Source organism: Oryzias latipes, chromosome 20 (genome assembly GCF_002234675.1).
Source record: "Oryzias latipes chromosome 20, ASM223467v1".
Classification (NCBI taxonomy): Eukaryota; Metazoa; Chordata; class Actinopteri; order Beloniformes; family Adrianichthyidae; genus Oryzias; species Oryzias latipes.
In genome coordinates, this window is record NC_019878.2 from 4,607,329 (window position 1) to 4,620,671 (window position 13,343).

The following is a 13,343-nucleotide window of genomic DNA, read 5'->3' on the forward strand; positions in this document are numbered from 1 at the left end:
AAATTCATATATTCACATGTATCAATGGCAGCCCCCAACCCCCCCGGGCACCAATATCAGCTCATTTCCTGACAGCAGAACCCGTCTCGATTCAGATCTCCATGGCGACACTCAAACTAAAGGACTTATCTTGAAGCAGATGAGTGGAACCGCCTCTGTGCATCTCAGCAGGGTTTTTTTTTTCATCCAACCCCATCAGCATCCCCCTCCCTCCTTAAGAAACTCTGCTTGGTTCACTGGATTTTCTCTTTTATTAGCTGCTTTTATTTTTCAAATTTACAAAGTCTGGGTCACAGTGATCTGCGTTACAGGATTACATCAAGACTGAAAGGGGGAAAAGTCCTGGAGTGTTTTTATGATGTCTTTACAGATTATCTCCTCTGAGTCCAGCTGGGCTCTTGAACCAAGAATAAACTCGTGATCTCCGTCTTATCTCTTCCTCAGGATTTTTTTCTCTCTGTCAATCAGAACGCTTCATTCTGGACCACTGCCCCAGACTCCAGCAGCGTGCTGATGAGGCCGTCATCATAGGACAGGGTGTGTCGCAGCACCTGGACCGTATGCTGGCCAATCAGAGGAGGGGGTGTGGGTCCACTGGGGGGGAAGCTGCTGAAGCGAACAGCTGGACCTACAGATAGACAGAAAGACAGAATGCTAGACTTCTCGAGTTCCACTTTGAGTCTTCCTGGCAGATTTGACCGTTTGTGTTGTCAGCATCATGTTCTTCTTAGTTAACTGTTAAATTCTAAATATCTGAATATATGAAAGATGTCTCATTAGCCATCTTTGTTTAATATTTTTGAGTTTGTCTGTTTTTTTTTACCCAAACCCGTCACAGCAGACACTGCCTTTTACTGAATCTGACTCTGCTGCAGGTTTTTCTCCTGTTCTTTGGGAGTTTTATCCACAACAGCTATTGAAATTTAATTCATTCATAAATATCAACAAACCTGGCTTAACCCTTGTGCTATCTTAGATGACCCCACTCTTACACTGACGTGTTCTCCCTACCATGACAAAGGTGGATAAAGGTGGAAAGATTTCCTGTAATCCATGGACACCAGTGAAGATCACAAATCATTGAAGAGAAAAGGTTCAGCGCACTGTCTGGTGGGTCTAGATGACCCAACTCCCAATGTTAAAGTGCCTAGGATAGCACAAGGGTTACAAACCTAAGAACTTAAAAACTGAAACCAAAAATTGGTTGAAAATGAATGAGATTGATTCTTGCAACTAAGTCTTCACAGACAAGGGAGCCACTACATTATATAACAGGATGCATTGACCAGACTCCCCAGAACTGAAAGGTGGAGAGTATGACCTGGATTAGTGAGGGGTGCAATAGCAGAAGAGCTCCTGCTGGCTGCTTGTTGGTCTTATCCATCTGTCATTAAAGTATTGTTGTGGAGGACCCATTGACTCTATTTGAGAACTGGACTAAATGAGTGAGACATCCCTCATTGGAAATTATATACCTCCAGTTCCAACCAAAGAAAGTCAATCCAGAGTCAACGTTTCTATAGCAACCACGCTCACCAATCAGGAGTGGGCTTAACCCCCCCCCACACACACACTACAAGCCGGCTACACGAAATCTGTCAAACATTTTGAACATTCGACGTGGAGGCCATGCTCTTGTTGAGGATCTGATTGGTCAGTTTATAATATATATATTACAACAACAACAAATCATTAAATAATTAGAATTAACAAGAAGATGTTGAACAAAAGGTATCAGAACAATAATGTAATAGAATGACTTAGTAACAGCTGTTTATTTCTCTATAGAAATCTATGGGATTTTGGCTTCTTGGAGCCAGCAGGTACGTAATGTTTGCAGCACAAGGTGGGAGGAGTCACTCAGTCCAATTCTCATCTACAGTCAATGGGAGGACCTGATTGCAGGAGATTGGTGTTTTGGCAGGAAATCAAATGTTTTAGTAAATTAACTCAAGTGAAGCATGGGGAAAATAAAGGTGACAAAAAAAGACTGAAACTTTGCCTTGATTATACTAAAGGTGATATTACCAGAAAACAGATGCAGCTGTGGTGATTAAAAAACTCAAACCTGGTGTGGACATAACTAAGAGGAAAAAGAACAAAGAGTAAACTAACAAACTAAATGTCTTTCTTTTTTTTTAAAGTGCATGTTTTTCATAAAAAGGTTCAATGAAGTACAATAGTGTCTGTTAAATAAAAAAAGGGCCTGGACTGAATTGGGCAACAATACTGTTTTAAGACAGCTCCATAATGTGTTCTGCTGCTTGTTCTGATGTTTTTCTCTTTTGTGTTTATTTGTTCTGATTAGGGATTGACACAGACTAAGTTGCTGTAAACTGGGTTAAACAGAGCAAAACTTTGACTCCAATCATAGTTTTTGATAATTCAGTTATTAAATGTAATTATACCATGGTCCGGTTGAATACTCGATTCTGATTGGCTGCTGGGTGTGCATTAAAACCTGATAACCGCACGGTAAAAAAAGAAGTTCCGGTCAGCTAGCTTAAATGTTTTGTATCACTGGACCGGCTTCTTTAAAACAACCTTTTACTTCATCATCTGGACAAAAACAAGCGGTAAGAGGTGAACTTTCTCTCTGAACTGATGCTTTATTCAACCCATCGGGACGATCAGCATATATATATCGCCGAATCTTGACTGTGGTGGTGCTGCACGATGCTGCGATGCGCCGCATCACGTAACATATAGTCCGCTTTTTGTGAGAAAAGCGATCCGAATCGAAAAAAAAACAAGAATTGTGATCATTGTTGCTGCTTAGCTAAACATTTTTTAATTTGATAATTTATCTTTGTTTGGAAATCCTTTACCAAAGTGAGCTGACTCATGGCACCTGAATAGAAGCTTCAAGCATGGCTTGAAGTGTCGTGTGGGCGTGTCCATGATCACGTTTTTGTTTTGACAACAGAAAACTGGTTCTTGCGCCCAGAACATGTTCCCCAATGTCTGTCCTTGTTGTGCTCATTAAAACAGGGGTGTGTCAAAGGTTAGACATGCAAATGTGCAAGCCGAGGGCTGCTATAGCCCCCCTACATGTAGGAAGTAAAACACCGCCAAAGGTCAGTTCAGGAAGAACTACAAACGCGAACAAAGTGTTTTAAGCAAAAACATTGAGTGCTTGTGTGTCATGTGACACTCCTGTGGCTCTGCAGCAGCATTCAAGTGTTTCCATCAACATCCATCCATTCGAACTTCTGTATTTGACAAAAAACAAATACAAAGGAAGAAGGAAGGAAGTGGACAAACAGCATATTTTAGGAAAGTCTGAACAATCAGCTGTTTTTTTTTCTTTTTTTAAAGAGCAGCACTAATGAGCCAAACTCTCACAGTCAGTGTGTAGTTTGTGTGGGAATCTGAAGCCACACGTGCATGTGTGCGTTTGTTTTTGTGACATAAAAAACATATTTTCCTCTTTGGTGATGTTCAGCAGAGGCTATGTCCAGTCTTGTGTGTGTGTGTTTATGGTATCAGGAAAAATAATTATGGTATCAGGGAGAATAATTGGTGAATAAGGTTATGTAATTTTGTATTCATTCATCTCATTTGTTTTCATTTTCTATCTTCATTCTGTGTTTGGGTTTGTCTTGCTGCCCAGAAGGTTGAATGAAAGGAAGAGAGGGATGAAATCAGAGAAAGAAACAAGAGGGGAGGGGGAGGAAGGAGCACAGAGGAAAGATAGAAGGAAAGGAAGGAAGGAGGGATAGACACAAAGTATTGAAACAAAACCCAAGGTTTGAAACCAGCTTACCGTATTTTCACGACCATAAGGCGCATTTAAAGTCTTGGTTTTTCTACAAACTGTAGGGGGCGCCCTATGAGGCGGTGCACCTAATGTGTTGTTGTGGGGCGTAGAAGGTGACGGCATGAGAACGGGGGAGGGAAGTGTGGGCGTGAACAACATTGTTTACAACATGGCTGAAGCAAAGTTTAAACTGTAAGCTATCTGCTACACAGAGGAACATGGGAGCAGCTGCGAGAGAATTCAAGATAAAGGAATCCATGGTTCACAAGTGGAGGAAGCTGGAAATCGAACTCAAGTCAAGAAGACGCAGCTGAGTTTCCGCGGGAAAAAAGGCGACTCGAGCGATGGATTAACGATCAGCGATCAGCTTGGAGAAGCTTCTCTGCAGTCACCATTCCATATACATGGTGCCGCAGCAACTTCCACTAGATTACAATTAGAAGCTGTTCATCTTACGCGCATACTGCAGTAAAAAGATCGCCGACAAATGCCTCCAGCCCAGCCAAGCCACGTCACCAACATGGACGGAGCACAGCTGACTTTCCAAATCCAGGAGAGTCGCTGCTCCCGTTCTCGAGACCGACTGTGAAATATTTAGGAGTGAGGTAGTTTTACCACTAGATTTTTCACAGAGGTGGAATCCTGTGACAGTTCCACACTGGAATTCACTGAGATTCTGAGAGCGGTCCATTCTTTCACAAATGTTTGAGCACGCCTGAGTGCTTGATTTGATACACCTGTGGCCAGGCCAAGTGATTAGAACACCTGATACTGATCATTTGGATAAGTGAGCCAATACTTTTGGTAATGTAGTTATAAGTTGTATTTAGTGGTTTAAATACAAACACAATAACACCCTAAAGTTGTGAAACCTATCGGAAATCAGTTATTTCTTGGTGGTCTTGTGGTAGAGTGTCTGCCCTGAGACCAGGGGATGGGTCAAATACGGAGAACAAATTTCACACACCAAGTTGCATAACAGCTAATGGGACTTTAACCTTAAGACATGGTTACCTCTAACTCAAAAATGTGTGTTTATTTCAGAATTACACAATAAGAGCCTTGATAAGGAAAAAGAAATGGATGAGACCCATTGATCTGATTTTTAAATGAAGTCGACAGGAGACTGCAAGCAAAGTACAGGAACAGAACATTTCTGGAAACTTCATTTTATTGTAGAAGGAACACCGCGTCTGTTCAGCTGTTGGATCAGTTATAAAGGAATACTTTGATGAATAAATGTTAAGAAAGCATTTTGGTCTATAGTTTGATTCCAAAACTTCTATTTTGACTGATGTGATTTGTTTGTCCTATCGTTTGATTTAAGAGGGAAAAAGACATTTTATTCTAATCATTGTCTATGCAAGTAATGGTTAGTACCTTGCATTAAGAAACACCACTCTGAACACCTACGTGCCTCACAAAATTAATTTCCATCACTCAACAAACTATAGATTTGCCAAGCTAAATATAGTTTTGTGTAAAATTAGCAACTGAATCCAGCCAGTCTTGTCTTCTGTGGCTCAGATGAAGACAGTAAGCAAAAACGCTTCCAGAACAAAGTTCTGAACTGTGATGGAAAGCCGTTTGTCTGACAAAACTCCTGGTTAAGTTGGCTCATTGTACTTAATCAACAGAATAGACACTTAACTGTGTTGGTGAAGCAAGATGAGCTTATATTTAGTAACTTATTGACTAATCAATACCCTCAACAAGCTTATACTAGTGTCAGCAAGAATGAGTACCTGGCTAGACTCTAGGGTCCCCACATGCCCTTAAAATATTAAGCCAGTATGGATGGATGGATGAATGGATGGATGGATGGATGGATGGATGGATGGATGGATGGATGGATGGATGGATGGATGGATGGATGGATGGATGGATGGATGGATAGTGTCGAAGACTGTGGAGACCAGCCATGTTGTTGGTTTAGAGGCTCTGATGTAGAGACAGGAGGCAGAGCTGGAGGTAGCAGAGATGAAGATGTTGAGGTTCTCTTTTGGAGAGACCAGGATGGATCAGGAATGGATCCATCAGAGGAACAGATCATGGTAGATGTTTTGAAGATCAATGTAGGAAAGCAGATGGGGGTGTTAGGACACGTTTAGAGGAGGAACAGGGATGATATTGATAAAAGGATGCTGAGGCTGGAGCCCCGAGGAAAGAGATGCAGAGAAAGATCAAAGAAGAGGTTCATGGATGAACATAAGGAGGATATGAGAGTGGATGCAGAGGAGAGGGTTGATTTACTGTAGCGCCCCCTAAAGGAAGCAGCCGAAAGGTAACAAAAGACAATGGATAAAACAAATAGCCATGTACTTTGGTAATGTATTATCCTGCTATGTTTAAAATAGATTCTTGTTGCCTCATAAAATAGAACTTAAAATATATAAAATATGATTAATTTACATCCCTAAAGATAATATCAGAGTTGTCAGTTAGAAACAAGGACTGGTTAGTTTTTTACAAGTAAAAATGTTTTTACATACTCTGTGACTATATTGGTTGGCAAGTTACAGTTCTTCCTAAAAGTTTAATGAGGATTATTCTGAAATATTCTAATTGTTAACATGTTTGTCAGTTTGATAATGGTATTTTCATGAAGATATATTTTGGTAATTGCAGGTTTTCTGTGTGTGTTTTTCTTTGATTCATCGGTTGATTCTTCAGGCTCAGTCATAATTAACCCTTTTTTGTTGTTTTGTTTCACAAAGTCACCTCTGGCCTCTGTCACTGAACACACACACATACACAAACAGACACACACATGCAGACGAAGGAATGCCAGCGGCAGGTCAGCCAATGAATGTTCTGGGCTGCACGTTTTTATGCTCAATTACCCTCAGAGGTACAGACAACACACACACTCACACTGCATAAAATGTCCAATAACACAAAGTACCCACACAAACAACTGGTGTTGTTTACTAAACAGAGATGGACAGAAGAGGAAAATGCGGAGCAAAGAAAAGGATATTGTTGGGCTGTGAATAGACTTCCACACACACGTGCACACACAGATTCCTCCGTCTGAATGGCTTTGTGGAAATCACAGAAGAACCGAGCCTCACGGGATGTCATGTTACACGTTGTGTGTCTCTTTGTGCATGCACGGGATGAAAGTGTGTTTATGCCGTGGTACTGTGGGAACTCGACTTCCTCCGGGGGACAAAGGAAAGTCATGACATTTCAGGGTGAAAACTTGGTTTTAGGTTAGTTCTCCAGGAAAGCATTGAAAGTCTGTGTTTGGAAAGAGATGAAACACAATTCTGTGTGAGTGTGTGTGCGGTTTGTGCGACGACAGAGAGATGCTCTGTGTTGTGACTCCATGAGATGCAAACCATCCGTTGCGGCTGTCAGTCACTGTCATTCCTTCTTTGTGTCTCTCTGATCCAAAGCAGAAGGCCTGCTCTCCTGAACGCCGGATTCTGTTACCGACGCTGCTTCCAGGCTGAACTGTAATGCAATATGCAGCATTCTCACAGGTTGAACACCCGGTCAGCCCTGACAGTAACGTCTTTATTCACCATCCCACCAAGAAACAACATCTTAAGTTGTGAGCCACCATCATACAAGAACTAAAGAACTTTTAATATAAAAATAATAATTTTTCCAAAGTCCAAAATTGTTTTCCTTTTAACCACTCTTTCTATATTTCAGTTCAAACGATGTCTATGTGTACCTTTTAACTGCTGTAGCAACATCAGAAATTACGGCAGCTGTTCCACTAAGAAGACCCATCTTAAATTTAGACCATTTGCACTTCTTCTGTACATCATTTTAAATTCACTTTAGACTAAATTCCAGTGGTGTTTATAGACTACATATAAGCCTGTTTTCAATACTATATTGTCTTGTTTTCTTTTGCACAACACCTTGAACAACTTATTCTGTCTACAGTGAGTTTTTTTCCTTAATTTTAACGATGAAAGCTTGTTTGGAATAAAAAATAAATTTAAGAGAGACCTGGATTATGGTTTAGGTCTTAATTACACAGCATTCCTAATGACCTGAGCGCTCTATTGCACTGGGCTGAGAAAAATGTTAGGATTCTACAGGAAAGTATTCAAAATGTCACTAGACGTTTGCAGGGCTTAGTAATGCTGTCATGTGAGCAAATGCCTTGTTTCGTTTTAAACATAATTAAGAAAAACATCGTGAGCCTAAAAGAATTAGTCCTCTGACTCTAGGTTTTTTTGGACAGTTTAAAACCCGGTTCTGAGCTTTCAGCAGGAAATTACATCAATAAACTTTGCCCTACCAAATCCTGAAAAAAGGTAGAAAACCAAGCTTGAAAGGTGTCAGAATATGCAACTTAAACTTGGTGGTCATTTATTGGCAACAGAACAAGCCCTTTTCTTCAGAATAAGAAAATTGTGCCTTGTCTTTGCTTTACTTGCAGCAAAGGGGTTTAGCGCTAAATTGCATGTGAATCCAGACAGTTACAGTCAATGGGGTTGACTGGTATGGGTGCTGCAGGTTTTTGGGTTGTCTGGGCCCGTAGAGGGTCAAAGAGAAGGGCAGCGGTCTCATAAGGGAAGCGCAGGTGTGTCTTGAGGAAGGGGCCCGCTTTGTGTCTGTTGTACGGTGTCCTTATGCCACACTTTATTCAAGTAAGGTATTGACTCTTTACTCAATGCGAGTTGATACGTTAGTGCCATAGGACCGATCAACTACATTTGATTGGCTAATGTAATCATTTCAAACAGTCAGGCTTATGGAGGACATCGACAGCCTAGCACACTGTGCCCTCCAGGACGGTGCTGTGTTTCTCTAACAATAAACCATGGGTGACTCCTGAGCTGAAAACCCTGTTAAACAAAAAAAAGAGGGTTTTCATCGATTCATCTTACCCCTCAATCACCATGACCAGAGCCATCACAGAGGTAAAACAATGGTGAAGTAAACACGCCTCAACTTTTGTCCTTTTGGTACAGGAATTGAACCCTCCACCAAGTGGTCCATGTTACCCATCACTAGGCCACATCTGTGGTTTCAAGTAAAGTTTCTGTCAACCCAATCTGATCTTCTCCTTGGACTCTTTAAGAACCACAAACTCTGGCGCATTGCTCACATAAATCTTTTGTGAAGCTGAAGATTTGAACTCCACTGTCAAACAGGAACAACAAAGCCTACATAGAAATAACAAATGAAATCATCTAAACTTTAACACCAGAACAGTTTTTAAGAAGACAGTAGAGCACCAGAAGCAAAGGCTGTTTTTTTTCAGATGCTCAGATGCTCTTACTAGAATCTGACACACCTCAGGGTTATCATTCAATTCATTTAAACAGTGAATGTTCATAGAAGCTCTACACAACCACACAGCTGAAAAATACCCAAAAGTATGAAGGCAGAAAAGCATCCTGAGCTGTGTAAACCTGTTTCTAAACACAGTTTGATGGGGTGCTGACAGAACACAGAAAACTGCTGACATTTTTATGATCACGTTTTTCCCCATCTTCCTAATAAACATGCTGAAAGCTGAAAATAACACAAGTCTCCAGAGCTGTAAAGTAGAGTAAACCCTTTGACAAAGTTCTGGTTTCTGAAACACATTAGACTTCTTTTTTTTTTAAGTATTTTCTCTCAGAGGACGAAAAAGACGACATCAAGAAAAACTACGACTGGAAATGTTTCTGACATGTTTTGGCTGCCTTTCAAACCTTTAGTTACAGTGTTTCCAAAACTGTGCCAGGTACGATTCTCTGACTGCACAGTCTGCACATCTGGACCCAACAGAAAGTGTACGACTGCGTGGCTGCAGGGTCATGCCTGAACCCCCTCCCAGGCTAGGACACGATTACTTAGAAAAACAACTGAAATGAAGCGAGAAAACATCCTGGAGTATGAAAAGGATCCTTCTCTTCCATTTTGGAATATTTCTTAGTACTGACCACATCAGTGACTTTCTCAGTTTGGGCTGACCCAACACCAACCAACTAACCAAAGACAGTTTGGGTGAACTGGCGCTGAGAAGAGCTCTGAGGGTTTTTCAAAGCCTCTTTAAGAACAAAAAAGAAATATCTGCAGACTATCCGTGATATGGATTACATTAGAAGCATTCAGCAGACTCTTTTATCTGCAATAATTTACACATGAACTTTTTTATACTGTTGCGGAAATAGGAAGTCGGGTGTTTTGCCTGAAGACACAATAGATGTTAAGGCTGGGATTGAACCTCTGACCTTACTCCCCGACGATGAGCCACTAGGTTTAACTAGGATGCACAGATCATTATGTAATAGATAAGTACTGTAAATATTAAAACCAACTTATCTATAAAGTTGATTTCAAAATGTTGCAGGCTTAATCCCACCTTTCCAAAGTGGGATTTTTTTTTTTTTCGGAAAAGGAAAGAAGGGAAGAAGAGAGAGGGATGTTGGGGGGATAGGAGGGTGATCAAAGGAGGGGGGGGGGGTAAAACCATGAAGCAGCATAAAGCAACAAGCTACTGAATGTTTATCATTACAATAAGGTTCAGATGTAATACAAATCTCAAAGGGCGGGGCCTGTCCGCACACACACTCAAATGTTATAAACACACCTGATAGCTGCAGAAATGTCCACATGTTAACATGTACACAATACAGATAGTGTTCACACACGCATACTTATGCCTTCAAACCAACTACTGTGGGATATTTCATTCAATCAATCACGCAAACTATTAGTGCAAAGGTGAGCTAACACCTGTGCTCAGGTGAGTGTTTATGTTCTTCTAAAATGGATGGTGGAATGTGAAAAGAAAGAGGGAGAGTGACCAGCCACCCCCACACCAAGACCCCCGCCGCAGCAGCCGCAGCAGCCAGAACCCCCAAGGCCACACGGCAGCAGGCAGAGAACAACCGCCCCCCGGGCGATCACATCAGCCACCCAGGCCAGGGCCAGCAGGACCGCCGCGAGGCCCCCAGAACCAGAGAGCAGGAAGGCATGGGGGGAAAGAGAGTGCTGCCCCAGCCCAACCAGGATAGCAGCCCCCCTGTCATGCCAGGAGGGCCCAACGCCGGGCCCCACCTGAGAAGGGTGCCCACAGCCCCAGACAAGCACCTCATCGGCACCCAGGAGTTCTGGGCATCCCCCCGCCCCAACCCCAGGCACGAGCCAGGACCCCCTAAGGGAGACCCGCTCCGCGCTCCAGGCAGCCACCCGCCTGGCCCACGGTTGGTCCAGAAGGGAGCAAGGCCGGGGCCAGCTGCCCCCGCCCAGGAGGGGGGCACCCCGGGAAAAGGGGGGCCCAGGACGGTGTTGTAAACATGGCCCGACCAGGCTTGGACACAGTTTCAAAGCCTCTTTCAGAACAAAAAAGACATATCTGCAGACTATCAGTGATATGGATTACATTAGAAGCATTCAGCAGACTCTTTTATCTGCAATAATTTACACATGAACTTTTTTATACTGTTGCGGAAATAGGAAGTCGGGTGTTTTGCCCGAAGACACAATAGATGTTAAGGCTGGGATTGAACCTATGACCTACTACCCGACGATGAGATGAGAATAGGTTTTACTGGGATGCACAGATCATTATGGAATAGATAAGTACTGTAAATATTAAAACCAACTTATGTTTTAAGTTGATTTCAAAATGTTGCAGGCTTCCAAGGTGGGATTAATTTCCAAGGTGGGATTAAGCAGTCGCCTAAAAGTCGGACTCTGGGCAGCCGGTCTCACTATGCTGGTGCGGTTGGCTGCCCAGCAGACGGAGAGACGCTGCGGGTGCCATCATAGCGGCCATGATCGCTCCAGCTACTTAGGCTCATGATGGTTATCTAATTTTCATCCAGACAATAATTAAAAGATCCTCCAGTTTTATTTTTTTTATTTTTGGGGGTTATGAATCAAAGATACACACAAGGTGTATCTTTGTATAAACCCTTTTCTTATTTTCTTATTTATTTATTTAATATATGTATATTTTTTATAGAGGGATGGGAGATGCTTCACAACATTTATCCAGTTTTATTTTTATTTTTCCTTTCTAATGCGTGTTAATGTGGGATAGCAAGTCGCTAAACAGACAGACAGACAGAAATAACGTTTAAAATGGCTGTCATCCAGGCACAGCTCCTGCTAACCCAGACACATTGACGTGCTTGTCGGCACATCTGTAGAACTCTCCAAATCATATACAGCATGACACCTGGGACCACTGTCTGTATAATAGAACTGGACTGAGTGAGTGTGACATCACCCAAAGAAAATGCCTTGCTTCTGGTTCCATCCAAATGAAGTCAATTCAGGCCCCATTTTTCCATGATACGTCCGTCTCCATGTTGAAACCAGGTATCCTCAGTTAGCCGTGATTGGTCCGCGTTGGTTTGACTCTACATTTCTATGGCAACCACGCTCTCCAATCAGCAGTGAGCTTGTTAGAAGACCACACTCCTTACACTGAAGGTTTGCTTTGGAGAATCTGTCAATCAAATGCTTCAAGCATTTGATGCAAGGCCACCTTCTTTTACTGAGGCATGTGATTGATCAGTTTATAACTTGAATAACTTGCGAGACAGCAAAAATATAATATAAAAAAGGGGGTTGTCAGAAAAAATTAGTTATTCTGACCAGTAGAATAGCTGAGTAATAGCTGTTTATTTCTCTTGAGGATTTTGTCTTCTTGTCGTTCCTGTCTGAAATGCAGGGGGGGGGGGGCTCAATCCCTGGGACATATCTTTAAAGGAATGGTTCTGTCTCACAGCAGTCTTGGACCGCAAGGAGCAGATTGTCTCTTGCAATTCTTGCAATTCTTCTTTTTTGATACAACTTTGTGCAGAAATGTCCCTGCACAAAGTCACCCCCCCTCACCCACAAATAATGACATCACAGCGGGAGAAATAGTAATAAAAAAATATGGGGCCAAAATCTCTTATGGGGCTTCAAAAAAAATTACCAACAAAACTAGAAAACACGTGTAGGGAATATCCACACAATTGTGAAAAAAGTGTGAATTTTTTTTTTTTCCTTTTCGCACAATATGGGAAAAAAACTTTAGGGCGAGCAATCTTCATAATATTTCATAAACATACTGCTAGCTTAAGTCCCCAACCACCACCAAAGTCTTTTGAACTTAATTACTGATTTAAACTCCTCCTAGGGATTTTGATCTATTCCTCCTAACTCCTTGAGCTAACTACTTGGGAAAAGATGTTGGAATTAGAAGTTGTAGATTTTGAACGGCGTTAGTGTAGCAAATTTGCAAAAATGATGCTGCTCACACATTTTTAACCAAAATATTGTAAAAACTGAACACAGGTCATTGACTTAAATTGAACAGAATTGTATAACACAGAACATGAACATATTAGGAGTGTGTGCGTGGTTAACAAAAACCTCTGTTTGCCAATGAAAGCCAAAAGTTTACTGTTGATGATTATTCTGAAAATTGCAGTGACATGTTTGTTACCCCAAAGCAACCAAAAATGAAATTGTTGCTATGGTGATAAAAACCAACAGAAGAGCCGGCATTTTGAAAAAGCGTTTTTTTTCATGCATTTATCAGATGCAGCTATGACCTGCTTGGCAGGAGGGTAGAGTGAGGCGCCTGTAACATCTGCTCAGCCAGCGAAGGAGGGTAAAAGGG

The 13,343-nt window shown here is 41.8% G+C and overlaps 1 protein-coding gene across 1 annotated transcript in view; it reads right to left on the reverse strand.

The window, feature by feature from the left end:
• Positions 1–232: 232 nt before the first annotated feature.
• sugct (succinyl-CoA:glutarate-CoA transferase) overlaps positions 233–13,343 on the reverse strand; it is a 101,844-nt gene continuing 88,733 nt past the window's right edge. The window contains exon 14 of the mRNA XM_004080827.3: positions 233–628. Within this exon, the coding sequence (XP_004080875.1) occupies positions 465–628 (164 nt within the window). The 3' untranslated portion in view covers positions 233–464. The remainder of the gene's footprint in view (positions 629–13,343) is intronic.